Source organism: Seriola dumerili, unplaced genomic scaffold (assembly GCF_002260705.1).
Source record: "Seriola dumerili isolate Sdu_G_001 unplaced genomic scaffold, Sdu_1.0 BDQW01000078.1, whole genome shotgun sequence".
Lineage (NCBI taxonomy): Eukaryota > Metazoa > Chordata > Actinopteri > Carangiformes > Carangidae > Seriola > Seriola dumerili.
In genome coordinates this window covers 1,669,544-1,690,384 of record NW_019174333.1, presented here as the reverse complement: position 1 = coordinate 1,690,384, position 20,841 = coordinate 1,669,544, and the positions used below count along the sequence as shown (strand labels likewise).

Below are 20,841 nucleotides of genomic sequence, written 5' to 3'. Positions count from 1 at the left end.
CAAATTACACAACACATAGGCACTGAATCATTTACAAACTGCAGCAAGAAAACACATATAAAACAATTCTTGGTCCCCTAAAAGCATATTTTATACCATGTTGTGTATGTGTGTGTGTGTGTGTGTGTGTGGGTGTGTGTGTGTGTGTGTGTGTGTGTGTTTGGGGTGGCAGGTTTGGTTGCTACATACTCAATCTACATGTCTTAAAAAAAGTCAGTCATGTGATTTATTCCTTGGATAATTTCTGCATAAAAGCTTTATATATGAAAAACAAGGCACATGTTGGACCCTGGTCGTCTCGACGATACATTTACAATTGTTCTCCTCGGATTTCCTTTGGCTGCTTCGTGCACGCTGTAGTCCGAACATGCAGAGCGCAGAGTCACCTTTGTTTGTTTTTTCCCTTTTTGTTTGTTTTCTGTGTCAGTTTTGCAGGTGACGGGAAACTATGCGTGGCTGTGGACGGAGATGCTGGACAAGTCGTTCCTGATGATCTCATTGACTGTAAAGGAAAAGAGAGAGAGAACAGGACGGTCCGTGAGTCAGTCACCATCCTGAGTGTTGGACAAGTGTGGACGAGTGTTCACAAGAAGTGTCATAAGCATTAATATGCAGCCATCAGAAAAATCTAAGTCCAGTATTTTCTCTTCTATTAAGTCAGGACAACGTTTAATGTCAATGTCAATTTGACATAGACTACTGACCACAGCTGATACTGATATTTTGTTGGTTTTAATGAAGCATCAACCTCGAAGGCTGAAACATGCAGCATCAATACTGAAAAACCAAAACCTGCAGTTCCTCTAATGACCACTAGAGTCTGACTCCAACAGTGAGTCAATCCCCATAGACTCCCATGTTAAAATGTCCAATTTTACAGCAGAAATAAACATGTTTACAGCCTGATACAAAAACAGTTTTGGTCTCTAGAGCTAATTTCCTCCTTCATGACACCTGTTTATATAACTCACCTGTTTACACTTTATTAAGACTTAAATATATGGAGAACTGAGGGCGTGGCCTCTTTAAGTGACAGCTTGCCACAAACTGTTTCGCACCAAAGTGTCTGCCCCACACACGCCCCTCCTCTTTGGATTTTTGGATTAGCTGGGAGTTAGGGGCGGAGTCAGACACTGCCAAGATGGCGACGGTGGAGCAGCTCACACTGAGCTTCAAAACTGCTCTTCAGAAACCTGTGGGTGACATCTATGGTTTTAAGTTGTGTTGTTACATAACCAAAATCTAAAGTCCTCCAAACACCATAATTTTTTATTTTCATATTGCACATGTATAGAAGGGCCTACATTGCATTGTAAATTGATATTGTATATGGTGTATCTAATTTGTCCTATTTATTCTAGACCGTTTCTATTCTTATTTTATTTCTTATTACATTTTGCCCCTTGTGCTGCTATTCTTTTGTGCTGTGTGTCAAATTATAATTTCCTGTACGAGGACCAATAGAGGTACATCTTAATATTATCTTATCTTGACATATAAAATACCAACATTCTAGTAGTGAGTCGTGATGTCAACACAATTTTCATTTCCCACCAGAATAACCAACGATAGAATCGTTAGAATTCAACGTCTTTCTGGTGTCACATTGTCATCCAACCTCATTGAAAACAGAAACAACGATCTGAAAGACACTAAAACAAACTTTATATCGCTGAGGGAATCTGCAGCATCTGGTGATAATTCGCAGTCAGTTTGTCACTATAACTGACATCTTTCATATTACACAATACACAGTTTCTTCATTAATATCCAAATATTCATTAGCTCTAAGGCTCCATTTTCCACCAGTGTGAATATAATTCTCTGAGCTCTAAACAGTAAGATGTGTCATTTCCTCTGAGCCCACCTAATAGAATCACTGTATATATGAGGTCCCCAGACCTTTTTTATCAGGAGAGATGATGCAACCTCCTGCTGTCTCTGAGGGATCCAGCTGCACTTGTTTATCTGGTTTAATCAGCTGTGTGCTTTGGCTGACAAAGGTGGGATGATCCAAGAGCAGCTACAGACTTTCTGAAGCTAAACCAGAAAAATATATAGATATCAATTCACTGATAACAATAACAGAGAAAAGGACAAATCAGTCATTTTTTGGGGGGGTTGAGATGCTTCATTTTTCATTAGCGTTTACTGTTCTTATCTGTGAACTCATTCATTACTTTGAAGAGAGTCTCCACAACTCTTTCCCTTCCAGTTCCCTCTTTAATCTGCTTCTCACTTTTCTAATCAGTATCCAGGTCCAGGTCCAAGTCCAGGTTCAGGGCCCCTCTCACAGCTCCCCTCACAGGGATGAGAAATGTGAGGGGGGAAACACCCCTGGATCTGGCCTTCAGAATCTGAGCCAGTGGACTGAGGGAGGAATTCCCTCTGACTCTGACTGACTGGACACTGGGAGAGCAGCCTGGAAACGTGAGATCCCCAACCCCACCCCACCCCCCAATACAATGGAAGGATTTTTTTCACAATTTTCATCAGGCAGTGCAGCAACCCTCCATTCGATGACCAAGCATGGACACAGCTGCTTCCTAACAGAAATAACACTCACATCCAAACATGAAAAAAAAAAAAATGTTGAGCTGTTTTGGAAGGCATTTTAAACTAGAATCACCTCCTGGTGGTTGTCTGCCTCCTCCACTCAGACTAGTTCCAGGTCACATCCCTGTTTATCCAGAGTCAGAGAAAATATGAACCGTTTGTGTGACATTTTGTCATAATTGCTGGGAAGGCTTGTGTAACGGCTAAAAAGTGTTTTGTGGTCACACTGACCTTGACCTTTGACCTTTGATCACCAAAGTCTAATCAGTTCATCCTTGAGTCCTTGAATGTTTGTGCCAAATTTGAATTAGTTCCTCAAAGACGTTACAGAGATATCGCGTCTACAAGAACGGGACAGACAACCTTACGGCTCCTCTGACTGTCGCCGACACAGAGACATAAAAACAAAACCTAAAAGTGTCGTCATCACCTCCACAACTGAGGAGGAAGCCAAAATAAAAAGTGTAGGTGGACAACAAGCTGGACAACAACAAATCACCTGAGGCCCGACCTGAAAGTGTTTCTCTTGTTGATTGAAGGCTATTAATAAAGGAAACAGGCAGATGTCTTGAGGTTTGATAACTTCGCCACAGCAGAGATCTCACATGAGCGTGTCACAGAAACACATGGACACATTGAACCTGTTATGTGTCTATGAAGACGGGGTGCGATTCACAGCAGTATGTCTTAGCGAGGAACTTGGCAGCGTGGAGGAAGCCGGTGGAGGCAGCAGTGACATTTATATTCAGGTGTTTTAAATCACTCGCACTTGATCCAGCAGATGGTTGAGATAAATACGGACTCATCATCGAGGTTCAAGAATTTCAAATTAAAGGAGCAAACCATATCAGTATCATGTATACTTCACTGACAAACATCTTCCATACGTTTTATGTTGATTTCATACATTTAAGGCAATGCTTTCATTCTTTCCATTCTGTCACTTCTGTATCAAAATAGAAACTTGCTTTAAGTATTTCATGCATTATAATATTTTTTGCATGTTTTTTTTTTTTTGTCAAAGTTGTACGATACTGCAGATGTGAGTATGGGATGTTCAATTTACTTGACATCTTTTTAATTATTCCAACAACAAACTGAAGCTCATGGATAGAGCTGAAACTATTCATTGATTAATCGATCCACAAACATTTAGCAAATATTTTGACTATGGATTCAATATTTTTTTGTATTATTTTGGGCATTTTTGCCTTTTTTTAATTAGACAGTTGCAGTGAGAGAGAGAGAGAGAGAGAGACAGGAAAGTCAGGGAGAGAGAGGGGGGATGACACGCAGCACAGGTCAGATTCAATGCGGTAAGGACTAGGCCTTTGTGGTACGCACTCCACCAGGTGAGCCACTGGGGCGCCCCCGACTATGGATTAATTGTTTAAGTTCTTTTTTTTAAGCAGATATGACAAATGTTTGCTAATTTCACCTTTTCAAATGTGAGGATTTTCTGCTTTTCTCTGTTTAATGATCTTTTGGTTTGGGGCTGTTGGCTGAACATAATCAGACATTTGAAGACATCTCCTTGGGCTTTGGGAAATTTTCTGACATTTACGTAAGAGTAAATGATTGAGAAAATAAAAAAAATAATGTAGAAAATAATCCTCATATTAATCAGAAATCACAATAACCGTTTCTCACAATTTCTTTTTCACCAACCGACCCCGAGCCTTGGATGTCAGATGGATGTTTACTGCACCACCATGGAGCATTCTCATACAACAACATGCAGTTTTGGTGAATAAATAAAGTTAGAAGTTGATCACTGTCAGTTTTTTTGTGTGTTTTATAAGTTATTAGCTAAAAGCCAAGCCACAGTTTTTTCTCTTTAGTGGATAAACTGCATATCTTACATATTTATATACAGTGGAGTGTAAAGACTTGAGATCATAAAATCTCCTTCCTGAATGAAGCCTGTACCCGTCACACCTGAGCCTCAGTCTCATCGGGATCAGTCGCTGCTCTGTTGTGTTAACGGTAAGTTTAAAATGATCCGTTTTCCTGTGTGTATGTTGAGGCAAGATGTTTTCTAACGACCCGCATCAGGACATGCTGCCACCAGGCGTGTGAGTGTGAGAATACGACCAGTGTTACCAGAAGAAGACATAGTTGAACCTGAAGAAATAAACAGTCAGCCCTCATCTCCACCCTCCTGCAGTCTGCTGTTCAGTTGCCATGTGTGAACTGACTGACCTCCGCTGCTCTGTTTGATCTGGCTTTGACCTCCGGAGCATCTGGAGGCGGAGGGATATATCCTTTAAGTTCAAACCTCCATTACACGCACTTTTCAACACGTACTTAGATCCAGGCCGTAAGTTCAAGGCGTCGAGACATCGTCAAACCTCCACATGGTGTCATCACCTGTCTGGCAACTATCAAAATCACGGATGAATTATGGTGTTCAGATATTTTTCCTCACGCCACATCACGCAGCACATGTGGCAGAGTATCTCTCACATAATGAAACGGTAAAAAGAGAAATTTATTCTGATATAAAACAAAGGAAAAGCAGTAGTAAAACTTTATCTTTCGTCCGACTGAGGCCTCAACATTTACTGTTTACGTGTCTGTTGCCATGGCCCACTTTTCACTGTGCTGTCACATTTGATGTCGAGGATCTAATTGAAAACAAGAAAAAAAAGTCGATCTATTGATCTCTAAGTGTGTTTACAACAAAGTCCTAAAAATAGGCGCCGCACCAGTGTGACATCTGTGTCACGAGGCTCTGTGGACACATTGATTCACTCCAGAGACGTTTGACTGATAGAGACGGTTCAAACATCAAAGTCAGCATCAGCAAACACAGTGACTTTTTTAAATTTAGAAAAACGTTTTGTTTTTGTGCTTTTGATTTGATTTGAATGATTCATTAAATATGATTAAATTGAAAAAATAATACAAATACATTTGAGAAAGCGATCACAAGGTCCATTTAGTAGCTGTTCTGGGGCTTTCAGTCAGTCTTCATCAGCAGATGGAGTTTTCCCAGTTGCCATTGCATTGATGTTCAAATTTTCACTTTTCCTTTAAGGGACTTCTCATCCATTTAAAGCTGAGGTCTTGATAAAACTGGGAAAACTCCCATCTGCTGATGAAGACCATCTGATATGACATAAAGCTCCAGAAAAGTTACTAAATTGACCTTCACTTCTCACTTCTAGTGAGATTGTTTAATTCCTGTTTTCAAAGTTGGGAATGAACTTTGAACATCGGATTTTAAACCAGTACAGATGAGAAGTCATTTAAGTGCTCAGAAAAAAATGGGAATTTGAACATTTACTACTCCATGACAACTGGGCGTATTCCATCTGCTGATGAAGACCATCTGATATGACTGAAAGCTCCAGAACAGCTACTACATGAAGCTTGTAGTGAGACTGTTTTTGCATCTCCTGTTTCCATGTTTACAAGGCTGAACGGAAGATATTATGAAAAGGGTCACTGTATGTGGATTATCCAGATAACAGTCTTATTCTTATACACTTAAATCCTGCGTGTGACCAATAACACCTGATTATCCCGAGAGTGTTGTAATGTTACAGAGTGACCTTGTCATTGTGTCTAACTTCACAGTCATTTAATAGCAGGAAGGTGGCGTTTGATATGAAATAATCCAGGAACGGGTTTCCTGTCCCATGGAGGTCCAGAGCAGCTGGGGCTGACTGATACAGCCCAGTGCTCCCACCAGGAAGCCCCCCGACCAACGAGGAACTCCCAAACAATTAGCAGGACACCCCTGTTTGCCTCATTAAGGGCAGAAACGCGTCAACACGATCCAGCCTGTAACAACAGCACACTGCAGAGGAACTGATCAGACGGCAAGATACTCAACAGCCTCTCTGACCGCCGTGAATAAATCAGCTGGGAGACCAGGACAGAGACAATGAGAGAAAAGGGAGGGGGGGGGTGGGGGGGTAGAAAATACCACAACCCCCAAACCCCCGGTTACTGCCACGTCAAGTCCAGGCCACAAGCCACGAGATGTTCTTGGCCCACATTACAAGGCTCCTACTGGGTTACTGCAAGTCAGTCCCACAGAGCAGTTTTGTAGTTCACCACGGCCGTCGCCAAGTTTTTTTTTAAACCAGGTATTAATAAAAAAGAAAATGACAGACAATAGAGCTTTGGAGAGAAGGGAACTCTGTAGGCCTTTATAAAATGTAGACTTCAGCTAAATATTACCACTATGACAATGTTCCTTCAGACACACAGCGACCGGAAGAATGGAAACCTCTGCTGAAATGTGACCAAAACAACAAGCCTATAATACATATATGTATATAAATAAGACCTTTGTGGAATTTCCCATCCTTGTCGTCAGTCCACCACAGACTGAAATATCTCAACAATTACTGGACGGATTCTCATGGCATTGCTACAGACATTCACGATCCCCAGAGGATGAATCCTACTGACTTTGGTCATTCTGTGACTTTTCGTCATCATGTAAAAATTCAGTTTGCTCAGTACGTTGGTTGGTGACCAAACACCTGCAAATTTAATGACATTCCCATCATCCTTAGCTGCACTTTGTGTTTAGTGCTAATTAGTAAACGTTAGAATGCTAGCACATTAAACTAAGATGGTGAACATGGCAAATTTAAACCTCACAGAGCTGCTACTGTTGCTATAGACTCTTAGAAAAAGGTTTGTTTTCTTTTTCACAATATTATAAAAGCGTAACAAGAAACGTAGCAAGCGTTAGCATTAGCTTATATACAGTCTATGGAGTGTTCCACTTAGAGCTCCCCCTGGAGGCCTGGAGCTCTTCTATTGTGTTGTCTGGATATGCAGTGATTTTTCTGTTGCATTTGTTTTAGAGGTTCATGTGTTTTTGTTGTTGCATTGTTTCTGAATTTGCAGCGTGTATGCTCCTCTTCCTGCAGCATGTTCTTTCATTTGCAGCACGTTGCTGTTCTTGTAATTGTTTTGTATTTCCATATGCTTTTTTGAATGCATCGTTTCTGTATTTTGCATCTCGTCATTACATCTCATCTCTAATGGAAGTGTTTTGAGCCGTTGCAGCTTGTTTGCCCTTGTTGGCCACCGTAGATTTATGCCTCTCTGTATATTTAAATGAGCTGGAAAAAATATTAGAATAAACTATAATTTAGACCACCACAAAGTAAAGTCTCAAACAGAGAGAATAGAACTAAAACACAACCAATTAAAGTCGTAAGGTCAAAGTAAACTTTTTAAGTAAGGTTGCCTTTTATTGCAGGGCTGTTACATTACATCATGCTGGTGTTTTTTTTTTTCTTTGTTGGCCACTCACTGCATTTAGCAATGAATCAAAATGTGCAACTGGCCACATATAATACATAACAGATGTGCATATTGATGAACATGTGAAATATAATCCAAAACCACAAATTAATAAAAAGAGAAGCTGATAATTTATTCAAACCATAAATGTAACATCTGTGTAAAGTTTGAAAATACTGTTTAATTTGATCAAACAAACTAATGATAAATGTCGCTTCTTGGCTGTAAAATAGTTTGAGGAAGCGGGAGAGTTTTAAATCAGACAGATTCAGTGAGGTATTACTCACCATTCACTCTCATATTCTTTGCCTATGATCATCTGAAGCCTCAGGTCGTCAATTGTGCTGCTCTGACATCGAACAAGGCCACAACACGCCATAAAAAAAAACATGTCTTGATGCTATTTGGCTCAGCTCTGACTTCAAAAAGCACATGTTTTGCTCATGTTACCTCACCGCTGACAAAGGTCTTCGGCACACTACTGTGCAATATAACGTATGGCTTTGGCCGCCTCTTCCAGACTCTGTGTGAGCCAAGGGGAAGCGTGCAAACCTCTGCAGTCAGCAGAGTTTTATGGCGGCTTGGCCGTGGCCTCCATTGCTCTCAGCCTCAGCAGCAGCCTGCGCCCTGCACCCTGCAGCCTATAGCTCCGGCTTGAGGCCAGAGAGAGATCCGATTCAGACTTTCCATGAGCAGACATGTTTGCAACTCTCTCAGGGGGTGGTGTGAAAAAATGTTTAACACAGGGGGGTCCTGATGAATATGAGAGGCCTGAACTAACAGACAGAAGATATCAGACAATAGGGCAACAACGAAGTTTGGGTGGGAGGTGAAAAACACCTGACAGGAGTCGTTAAACATTCACGTGTTTGAAAGTTATTTGAGTCAAATTGAGGTGAAATTAAATCAAACGTCTCCACGTTAAATGAGTAAATGATAATGATTAAGTACAGATCATTATATACTGAATAACAGCTTTTCATATATGAATATTTTCATTGACAATCAGCTCTTTAAAAGTCTCAGGTATCATTGACTGAGTTTTAATGAGCATACCTGACAAGAAATTACAGTAACGCTGCACCTGAACGAAGCCAAACAGCAAAAAGTGCTGCCAAACTCTGCCAAAGGTTTTAATGAAGTGAGAAGCCGCATTTATTTTAGTAAGATTTCCTTCAATTTGCCAATGAAAACAAGAGTAATTGTGGCCCAGCACCTCAGAAATGTCCATTATGGCTGTAACTTTAATTCCTTCAGTTCTTTGAACATAGAAATCCTCAGAGATGTGAGCAGTGGTGGCACCAGTTACAACATAATTACAAATCAAAACTGTAGGTCTAGCCGTCCAAATGTCCCTGCAGACAGGGCTAACAAGTGTTAATGTATTTACCCAGACTGTTCAGAGGAAGTGCCGATGGGAGCAGTCTGAGTCCTGCAGTCTGCGTCTTGTTCAGGAAGCTCAGGCCAGACGATTCAGCAGGGGCTCTGGTGTTGGATCAAAGCTTTGCTGCTCTGTGCGCTGATAGCTGCTGGTTAGTGTTTCTTCATTTACTGCGCTCCTCTCCGGGACTTATGCACAGCCAGGCCATGTTTTTTCTTGCCCGGAGGAAGATCATTTATCCAATTTATTTCAAATCACCGCAGCACAGAGCACACGGCCCCCGAACCTCAGCGGTGAGTGTAGAGGGCCAGAGCAGTGAGATCATTAAGTTTGTGCTACTAAAATCCAGCTCTCACTGAGATAAATAAAAGGGCGTCACATTCATTTTATCAAGGAGCCTGGTCACATTCAGGGTTTAAAGCCAAATATATCAAATACTAGACCACCGGGCTTCTTTGATCTAATGACCTCAGAACAGGGTTCGAATTATGGGGGCATAGGGGGAGTCTGACTCCCCTGTTTAAGAAGGTAAAAGAGGTCAAAACAACAGTTCTGGTGGTTGAAACAGCCTATTTACCTGTAAGTGTAAATGTTACAATATATTCATGTATCATATATATTCATGCCTGGAAGAATCTTGTTATATGATTTCAGACACCCCTAAAGTGGACTGTACTGTTTCTTAACCTTGACTTTAGCTGAACGTCTCCTCTACCTGTGTCACTCCATAAGTGGCCCTGCCCTTAAGTCTCTTCTCCCATGCATTGAGCATGCACTGAAGGTAAATGTAACTAGCAGTAGCTAACTCTCTAGCTTGTTTAATGAACTTTACTGTCTAACCATCAGAGTTTCGGAGTTAAATTGTGTCAAGTATCTACGGATGAACACTAATGTTAACTATTTTCTAACTTTAACCTTAAGTTACAGTTTAGCTAACTAATGTTAGTTAGTTTCTAACTTTAGCCTTAAGTTACGGTTTAGCTAACTAATGTTAGTTAGTTTCTTACTTGAGCCTAAAGCTACAGATTAGTTAACTAATGTTGGCTAATTTCTAATTTTAGCCTTAAATTACATTTAAGCTAACTAATGTTAGCTAGTTTCTACCTTTTACCTTACCTTAAGTTAAAGTTTAGCTAACTAATGTTAGCTAGCTGATAGTGAGCCCTTTAATTTCCAGTGTTAACTTGTCATTTCATTACCAATATAAAATCTGATCTTAGCAAACACTGGTGTTCAGCTCATGAGCAGTGAGACAATGGAGGATTTGTTGTTGTAGAAATATGTTTTTATCATCACCGTAGAGTTTATTATTTCATGTTAACAGTCTTTTGTGTTGCTGTAGTGGTTTAGCTGGTCTTTTACCTGTTTTGCTGGACCACAACAGCGGGGCCACCCCTTAATGGCGAATGTCACTCATTGACTGACTGAGTGATATTAGTGATATGAGAGTGATATGNCCCTTAATGGCGAATGTCACTCATTGACTGACTGAGTGATCATACATTCGCCATTGGTCAGCCAAATGCCACGAGAGAGGAAATATTGTTCTTTCTACTCCACCACATTTACTTGAAAGCTTTAGTTTAACAAGCATGATACTGTAAATACTTCGGTTCACTGAGGCACGTGCCTGCATTGTACTGGGTTCCCTCTGACCCTGGACAAAAAGTTTTTTTTCTCAAAATGTTGAACTGTTCCTTTAAATAATACTTGCTGAGGAGATCTGTGCCAAAACAAAAGCTGCAAATGGAGGTTTGAAGGCCGAATGTTTGAGCTCCTGGCAAGGTGATCGGCGAGACATATGATACTGATCAAAAACACTATCAGCACCTGCAGATATATTATGGTCATTTATGCTGGAGGCAATAAAAACCTTTTGTGTAGTTAATTACGTTGTTGGACAAGTTCTTCACGTTATAATTTTTTCCATGCATCAGAAAAATAAGCATAATTTAGTAAAAACTGTTTATACTCACCATCATCGAGGTACATCTGGTCCAGCTCCTGCGGTTCTTGTTTGATGCTGACAGCCAGTGTCGGGGGGCTGCCGTCCTCCTGCAGGGGGGCTCGCCCTCTTTCTGGTGCTTTGGGGTGCTGCTGGGTGGCTGGGCTGGTGCTGCCGCTGACCGGCTGGGCTGGAGTCATGCATTGGGCCGGAGAGAAGGGGGCGTCGGTCGGGGTGGAGGGCTGCGAGGTTGGGGAGGAGGAGGAGCTGCTGGGCGGGTAGAGGCTGGGCAGCTGGTAGCGCCCGGGGGTCTCCTGGATGATGGAGACGTGAGGGATCGGGGACTGGGGGCCCTGGTGTGGGACCGCTGGGCCGGCAGGGGGGCACTTGGGGGAGAAGGGTGACGACGACAGGTCGTGCAATTTGGGGCTGGTGCACGGAGAGGAAGAGGAGGTCAGCGAGGAAGGCTTGGCTGTCAGTCTAGGCTGGCTGACAGGGTAAGCTCCACCAACAACACACGGCCTGGGGTCAGAGGTCATCATCGCAGGGGGCATGACCTGCGAGGGGAAGTATGGCTTTGGGTGCAAGGCCAGGGTGGAACCATGCTGAGTGCACAACAAGGGGGCGTCGTAGTCGTCATGTGGCTCCGTCTTTATTGTTGGAACTGAGGAGGAAGAAGAGGAGGAAGAGGAGGAGGAGGAGGAGGAGGAGGCAGAACAGAAGGAGGAAAAGCTAAATGAGTAAACACATATTCCAACCTTCCTGAAAAGTGTGAGTGAGTGAGTGGGTTTGTGGCTAGGAGACCTGCTGCCAAACAAACACTCTCATCAATGAGTCTCTGTGTCTGGGCCTGAGCCCCCCCCACACCGCTGCAAATATTCACCAAACCAGAAAGAAAGAGGGAAAAAAGGGGATGACTCATCAACACGAGAAACATCCAGCAGCTTCTACAATAAAAGCCCTATTTTCTTTGGATCCCGCTCTGGTGCTAATATCCATTAAATGTGTGATATGAAATATGTCGCTCCAGCAGCAGCTTCATACTCAGCAGGGTTCAGTCATTAAAAAGAAATTACTGCTTGCTCATTGAGACAAAGAGAGAAAGTTGAACCTGGCATGAGAGCTGCTTTTTAACCCCAGATTCAGCTGAAAGAGACAAAATGGTGGCTGCGGGGCGTTCATGGATTGTGGTTATTGTACGAGCGCAGAGTTCAAACGAGGCAGGGCTTGTTCTCAGTTGCTGTGATCTTGGCCCCTCGTTCAGATTCCAGCGCAGAAACTTGTTGGACAGTGAATTTTGAAATGTGGGCCATCAATCCGCTGCAGCTCGTGACACGACATCAGTCTTATATAACGAGCGTTTCAGTCCAGATACAAGAGAACGACAGCGCGGCTCTGACTCTCAGCTTCATCCCCGCATCACTACACTGGATCTATTCCTTCTGTTCATGGCTGTGATGAAGCTGCCTTGGATCATAATATGAAGCATGTGTTTGAAATCAAAGCTCAAGTAGTAAAAAACAACATATTGATTATATTAAAGAAAAAATGTCAGTCAATACCAATTCTGTATAAATCTAAGGATATATTAAATTATAAGGCCTTGTATTTAACTTACTGCTCACTTATACTTCCCTTTATAACTCATTGTGTGGACTTACTTATTGTTTCTAAATTCCTCAAGCTATGAAATTGAATGATTTAGTTTATTATCATAAAATAATGCAAATAATGTTCAGAACTAGATCAAAGTTTCTCCCAGACTGTGTATAAAGGTTTAGTATATATCATGTGAGAGGTGTTTGTATGTTCTATATGTTGTTGAGTTTCCCAAATTATTTCCATCATTTCTCAAAGCAGAGAAATCTGTGATTTTAATCGCCTGTCAGTGACATCATATCCTCTGTGATCATGTGTCAGTGTGTTTGTCTGACAGAAGCTCAACATTAACTTTTATCTAGTTTTAAGCCACATACACTTTTGACACCTTGGTGGTTTTCAGCTCTATATTTGAACCAGATGAAGGATTTTAGTCGTCGGACGTCTGGATCTGAAGTTATCAGAGAAACAAGCTGAGGAAATGTTAGACAGCTCAGCTCCCAGCTGCTGGAGACGTCCTGTCCTGTGTCACTGAAGAGAGGAGGACACCTCTGTGGATCATTCAGCTGCTGGTAAAAACCTGCTGAACGTCTGCTTCATAAGTTATCAGAGAAACAATCAGAACAAAGGTTAGCATCAATCTCAGCTCCAGCTCTTCCCTGAGTCTCTGTCCTCCGTACAGCGTCGCTCAAACACTGACTTTAAATGTCAAACTGCTTCATTCAGTGTTTTTAACGGTTAGAATCACCAGGTCTGTTTGATTTCCTGAACCACTGACACTGAAGGAATCCAAACTGGGAGGAGCTTACAGTAATGGTGGTGAAGACCACAACTCCCATGATCCCATGCTATTTCATGACGTCTTTTGTTATTGTTTTGATTGAGAGACCCCTTGCAGCAGAAGTTACAGACTGTGCGTTAGTTAATACATAGACTGTTGACTTGTTTGTATTTACTGTATTATGTGTGATGATGAAATAAAAACAACTTATACTTTTTCTTCCTTCTTCCTTGCAGCTTTATTCTTATATTTGACTGATACACACTGTTGTTTAGTTGTTTATTTGTTTTTCACGACTCTTTGCTTCAGGACGTTTTTCGAAAAGAAGATATTTTTATTTTACAGGGTGTAGCCGGCTAAATAAAGGATTAATTAGACTAAAAAGAGTGAAACTGGGACGCGTCATGCCAAACTGCAGCCTCCACTGTCAACAACTGTAAAAGAGGAACTGCGATGGGATGGTTACACCAACCGCAGGACTTAAAAATAGCACACACACCCCTATTCTGGGCCTGTGTGGAGGAAGTGTGTGTCTGTCTGCCTGTGGAGGATTGGCAGATGCGCAGGCACAGAAAAAGGAGCAGAAGAAGAAGTGCAAATCTTTGTCTCGCCACAAAAGAGGAGCCGAGCGTGAAAATCAGCCGTATGTGGAGCTACTGTACGTCCCAAAATAAACCTGTTGTTTCTGTACGAGCTGCTGTCACACCTGCTGCTGCAAAAAAAAAAAAAAAAAAAAAAAAAAAAAAAAAGGTAACATGATGTGATTTTGAAAAAAAAAGAAAATTAAGCTTTGGATCATTTTTTCCACCTACTGTTTTCACTCACTCTGCCCACTGCTTTTACACTTCTCTTGACTTTCTCCTTTGACAGATCACATTGTTCACCCAGCAGCCCTCACCCTTTAAGAGACACTGACCAGACTAGCTGCCCCCCCCCCCACCTTCCCAGTCTGTCCCCTCCCTTACACTCTCTGCATCCCGAGGACAATGCTCCACTTTCACAGTGGGGCACTCCGTCGCCCACATACAGGGCTGGGCCAGTTCACTTGAATCGCAGCTTTGAACCACCCACTGGATTTTCGCTCTGAGCCCAGAGCGCAATTAGCAGCGGTTTTCTACATTTCAGTTTCGTGGGTCAGTGTTTATATTTAGCTTGGCAACAGGTTCTCTATTCAAATAACATGCTTCTTTTCCCACGCCCCCCACCTCACCCCACCCTCGAGTGTCCAGTCGCTGCAGCGTTCATGTAGCTACAGGTATGGGAGATGAAAAAAAAACACATTTTATGGATTTTATTTTCTTTACAATGGAGGAATATTAACGTCGCTTTGTTCCTCCCTAGAGAAACCACCAGACGAGAGGGAATGCAAACAGTTTGTTCTCGTCTTCACGTGTAAAATCTGGAATAAAGTGTTTCTAATTAGTCTGGGATGTGAAAGTCAGAGTCCTGCAGTGATGACAGGAAAGTCAAAGAAAGGCCTGACTACTGTTTGTCTATTAAACGTGTTGGTGATATTTTCTTTCATCAAAGGTTTTTAGGCTTCACCAGCACAAAACTCTTGACGTATCATATCTAAAGACTATTTCTTTTTTTATTTGTATCACTTATCTTTATTGATTTTGAACATTGTTTGTCACTTTTCCAGAGTGGTTTGGATTCATCTTTCAAGTCTTCCTTGAAACAACTTTCCCCTCCTTCCTTCCCAAACCCCCCCCACCCATGAAATGATAACCATCAGCTTATATGACGGCAAAGATGATGGTTTACATAATGATAATTAATAAATTACTTAAACCACAAAAAAAGAAAAAGAAAACGAATCTCCAGGAGGACAGGGATCTTTCTGTGGATTATGTTGGAAAGTGTGTTCTAAAGACTACTGTTAACCTTATTCACATCCTGAATGAATAATAATAGATACCGTGCGTCCATATTTTTGGATGAATGAATTTCACCAGAAATTCGGTGAACCTGTGAAACAGCTTCATCCTTCAGAGGAATATTGCTGCAAAATCCACAAATCCACCGACCGACAAGACGATTCTTTATCTCCATTACTCACACCACAACAGCTCTGCTTCCCATGAAAGTGTGAAGCAATCCCACTTTTTCAACTGCCATTTACCCGGACCGAGAGGCAGCCTGGTGCAGCCACAGTCTGATCTGTTGGAGTTGATTGCAGCAGCTGGCGGGGTCAAATGCCTTGCTCAAGGACACCTTATAGGTTTTAATGAGGGAGGGGCCAGCGTTGCTCACCCTGATTTATCCTGTGATCTGAGGATCAAAATGACGAGCTTCTCTCACCTTTGTGTCTTTTTCTATTTCCTTGTGTTTCCTCAAAAACTACAGTACAGTTCAGTACAGTACAGTACAGTACAGTACAGTCATACTTCAGCTGACACTCTAAAGCCCCTTGATGCCGTCGACCACTCTGCTCTCAGGTTCATAACTGCTGATGCTTACGACACTCATCACTGCATCCTGCACTGAGGGTTGGATGATCCTCTCTCTCTCTGAGAGGTGTGATTTGCATATGGATTTGTTTATTTACAAAGCTCTTATAAAAAAAAAACTGCCTTCATATCTTACATCCATGTTAGTCTGGTCCACTGGACCACATCAGAGCAGGACTAAAGACTGGCTCACGCTCCAGTTCCCTGGAGCTTTTGGCTTCTTTGCACCATCCACCTGAACTCACCACAAAAAATGAATCGGTTGGTTCCTCTTCGTCATTTTAGATTCTTAATCTCTGACCTTTTCACTTCTGTTTGTACCTGTTTTAATTGATTCTTGTCATTACATTATTTATTAATTGTAATTATATGTTTGTTTTAATTGATGTTCATTTTTAACTGGTATTTTTATCTATTCGACATCATCGTAAATGAGAGATTAAATGAAGTCATTTATATCTCGTCTTCATTAAAACATCTAACTCTGAGGCCTTTGACTTTGATCTGCTCGTTCCTGATTGGTCAGGAGCAGTAAGTGTCAGTATGAGGAGGAGAGTGTTACCGCTGGCGGGGACGAAGGTGAAGCGCTGATACTGGCTTCGTTTCCTCTTGCCGTTGCAGACGTAGAAGTTGACGTGGACCGGAGTGGAGAGCCTCTGGTTCCGATACGGAGGGATTTCAACCAGGAGCGAATTCTGCAAAACAACAAATTCAACAACTTTAACAACTGAAATGAAGAAATGCTGAAGTTATTGTAGTGAATAAAGCTTTCTTATTTGGTTTATGCTACATTTAGTTTTTCTACTGACTGTATAATTTTATCTACTGACTTGGCATTTAGTATTAATCTAATATTATCTAGTTCTTCCATTTTCTTTATTTCCTTTGCTCATTTTTATCGTTTTCATTCTTTGTCTGGTCTCATGCTGCTATAGAACTTATTTACTAAATATTACGTTATCTTATCTTGTATTAAGTATAAAATGGGCTTTGTACTGTGCACAAAAAAGACATGTACACACAAGAGAACAGAGAAACTGAGCTACTTGAGGATGACATTCTTTACTTATGATCTTTCATAGCTGGGGGGCACACACTAGCACAAAAACTACTTCATTATGAATTTATTGTAACTTTGCTGTAACTGTTTGTTTCCATCTCTTCTTGAATGAATTCTCACAGTCATTATTATTAGTATTTTGCCTTGTTTCTGTCTTTGTCTGGTGGAGACGGTTGGGAGACACAGTGCCGGTCAGTAAAGGGGATTTGAGATCTGGATCGCACCAAATCTCACAATTTTAAACTTCTGCCTCTTTGCTCTAATGCTCCTCTGATCTAAACAGTCCTAACTTTTCAGTCACTTTCAATCATAAACTTATAAACCTGTGTCGTTAAGATCAATTTTACACAAATGTTATTCTTCTGAAACTCTGTGCACGCCTGCAGACCATAGCTCCTAGCTTTGTTCTTGAAAGCCTGAGGTTGTGTGTGTGTGTGTGTGTGTGTGTGTGTGTGTGGGGAGGGGGGGGGGTGAAATCTGAAAATCTGGTTGTAATCCCAAACGAGAGAGAAAGAGAGAGAGACCCTGAAGCTGAGTTGATAGAGAGGCCTGGTTGTTTGAACAGTGAATAACTTGAGCTGACGTGAATGAATTGAACTGGGGAGTGTCCAGATAGTTTATTTCCCCAGCAGAGCTTCCTGCTGTCTGGGGAGGGAACGAAGGCCAGGAGAGACCACGTCTCTGGGTTCAGCCTGTGAACACATCGGCCCCCACACGTGTGTGTGTGTGTGTGTGTGTGTGTGCGCGCACGCATGAATATATATGTCTGAGTGTGTTGGAGGTGCTGCTCGGTAGCCAGGGAGGAAGTCATCTGTCTACAGAACGGTGCTTTGGAGGACGGCCGGCCCTGACATGTCCAGGTGAAAGCTGACACACGTTTTATTAAATCACTGCAGTCGTAAAGTGAAGTGAAGCCAGATGAGGCTTTTCTCCTCTCGTCTTATTCACAGCGATCCATCCGTCCTTCAGAGGATTAACTGATAAAAACCTGTAACCGTGTCCAGGTTGAACAGGAAACATTTGCAGCATTTCACTTTGTGTGGCGTCTGTCCAACGTGTCAATTTATACAATTTATGAAAAACAAGCTTAATTTTAAACCCAAAACCCTGGAACCAGTGAAATCATTCATTTGCGTTTGAAAGTTTTATGTGCACACGTGTTGTAGTGTAAAAACATCTCGACTCACGGAGGAGCGAGGGGACGTCTCATTTGTGTAAGAAGCATGGAAATCACAACAACCGGCACCGTACTCTGCAACAATTCCTGAAATAAAAACTAAATCATCCCTGTTGTCCCAGACCGACCTCGCTCCTGGTGGAGGTCAGTGTGTGCAGGTGACGGAGGCGCTGAGGTATTCTGAATTTGTGGTTTGGTGCAGCAGCAGAGGTCAAACCTGGCCAAGGCAGCGTCAGTGTTTAAAATGGGATCAATCCAGCAGACTGGGCTGAGTGGTGGAGGGAGGGAGGGAGGGAGGGGGAGGGAGGAAGGGAGAGAGGCCCTTTGTCTATTCAAGCAGACAGATGTGTCCCAGCAGTCGCTGTATGAGTGTGTGTGTGAGAGAGAGAGAAAGTGTGTGTTTTGCAGTGGGAAGACACTGGGAGCAGGTGCAGCGCTTCACATATAGACACCGTCTAATCCCCTCGTCTATCTCCCAGACTCCCACCACTATCTCTCTCTCTCTCTCCCCCTCTCTCTCTCTCTCTCTCTCTCTCTCTCAGCTGTCCCAGACCGAGACAGAACATACTGCCAAACTCAAACTCCCACAGGTTGAAGGTTGAACTTTTGAAAACCTTTTCTACACGTTTGAAGCACAACACTGATGCCCCCCCCCCCACCCCAGGCTAAGAAAACCTATAGTCATATTCCAGTTACACTTAGACCAGTGTGTGTGTATCCATTCTGTGGTATGAGGCATGCGTGGTGTAAATAGATATCTTTTTAGGCAATGTGCTCGTTCGCTCTCTTGTTGAGAGTTAGCTGCTGTCATGTCTGCACAGTCAGTATGAAGCTACAGCCAGCAGCCAGTTAGCTTAGCTTAGCTTAGTTTAGCAGAGAGGCTGGAAACAGGGGGAATCATCGAGCCCGGCTCTGTCCAAAGGCAACAACATCCAGAGAACCTCCCATAAACCTGTCATTGGTACAGTTTGGTTTTTATAGGTATTAAATAAATGAGATTTAATATGTGAAGAAGTGGAGCTTTAGGTGGATTGTGTTATCTTCAGACAAGCCAGGCGAGATGGTTCCTCCTGTTTCCAGTCTCCATGTTAAGCTAAGCTAAGCTAAGCAGAGTCTGGCTGTAGCTACATTTTCACACAGAGAGTGGTATTGATCCTGTCATCTAATACTCAGTGAGAAAATAAGAGTATTTCCCAAGACTGTTCCTCTAAAGTATTTTCAATAGCTTGGGGAGCAAAAGTAGCTGTTGAGTTAACCTCTGCACATTTACATCGTTAGTTTCACTTTCCTATGAACAAATAAACATAAACAACAGCATGTAAGATGCTACTGAAGGAAGAAATTATAGAATATAAATGATTAAAATGAAAATGAGAAGGTTAATAAAGCAGTGGTTCTTCATTTATTATTTATTTCCAGTGGTGGAGATAAATTTAGAGTGAACTGACCCTTCAAAGTAAAGGACTTTATGTACATTTAACTGACCCTTCAAAGTAAAGGACTTTATTTACATTTAGGGTGAACTGACCTTTCAAAGTAAAGGACTTTATTTACATTTAGGATGAACTGACCCTTCAAAGTAAAGGACTTTATTTACATTTAGGATGAACTGACCTTTCAAAGTAAAGGACTTTATTTACATTTAGGATGAACTGACCCTTCAAAGTAAAGGACTTTATTTACATTTAGGGTGAACTCACCCTTCAAAGTAAAGGACTTTATTTACATTTAGGGTGAACTCACCCTTCAAAGTAAAGGACTTCATTTACATTTAAGGTGATTTGACCCTTCAAAGTAAAGTGCTGAACCATGTGAACTGTAAATCTAGATTGGTAATTCAGAAATCGTTATTTCTGTTAATGTGGAGACTGAAAATGTTTGTCCAGTTTGAGAACAGCTGCTTTATCCTCACTTTCATCCTGAAATCAGACCAGATTCATCACAATAACAGTGTCATATGTCTCACTTACAGGCTTTGAGGCGTCTCTCTCAACCTTGGCCTCAGTCTCCCAGAGGTGGTGACCGTCTAAAAAAAAAAAAGAAAAAAGAAAGACAAAAGAGGAGTTTGTAATGACAAATCAGAAGATAATCCACCTACTTGGCTCTCAATAGAAATGAAGGAATGGAACGAGTGTTGTTATTATTATCTGTTACATCAGTGATATATAAAAGCGCTACAGAGCTGAGGCTATCACAAACGTCATCCTGTCTGACCCACAGCTCATGAGCTCATATCCTCGTCTGACAAACCTGAGACAGAACGAGAGAACGAGACAACAAACCCACAGAGAGACACAGACACAGACAGAGAGAGAGGGAGAGAGAGAGAGAGAGAGGAGTCTGATGCAATCCTAAAAAACACAGAGTCATACCAGAGAGATGAGCGACATCTTTGGTGGATGAGAGAAACCTTGACTTCATTGCCGTGTGGAATCCCAACATGCTGGAGCAGCTGGTTGGCTCGTTAATACGCAGCGACTGGAAACTGACAACTCGCCTCGGCTTTTTGTAACCCCCTTATTTCTTCTGTTCTCATAGGAATCTTTCTGTTATCCCCATATAATGATTGTTAAATGGTATTGGTATTCTTTCTCCTTTTCTGGTAATGTGTTTTT

At 41.9% G+C, this 20,841-nt stretch overlaps 1 protein-coding gene across 1 annotated transcript in view; it reads right to left on the bottom strand.

Moving 5' to 3' along the window:
• Positions 1 to 303: 303 nt before the first annotated feature.
• The window catches only part of LOC111220887 (nuclear factor of activated T-cells, cytoplasmic 1-like), a 45,982-nt gene continuing 25,444 nt past the window's right edge, over positions 304 to 20,841 (bottom strand). The window contains exons 7-10 of the mRNA XM_022744154.1: positions 20,197 to 20,252; positions 16,552 to 16,684; positions 11,188 to 11,820; positions 304 to 502 (exon numbers count right to left, since the gene is read on the bottom strand). Of these exons, the coding sequence (XP_022599875.1) occupies positions 447 to 502; positions 11,188 to 11,820; positions 16,552 to 16,684; positions 20,197 to 20,252 (878 nt within the window). The 3' untranslated portion in view covers positions 304 to 446. The remainder of the gene's footprint in view (positions 503 to 11,187; positions 11,821 to 16,551; positions 16,685 to 20,196; positions 20,253 to 20,841) is intronic.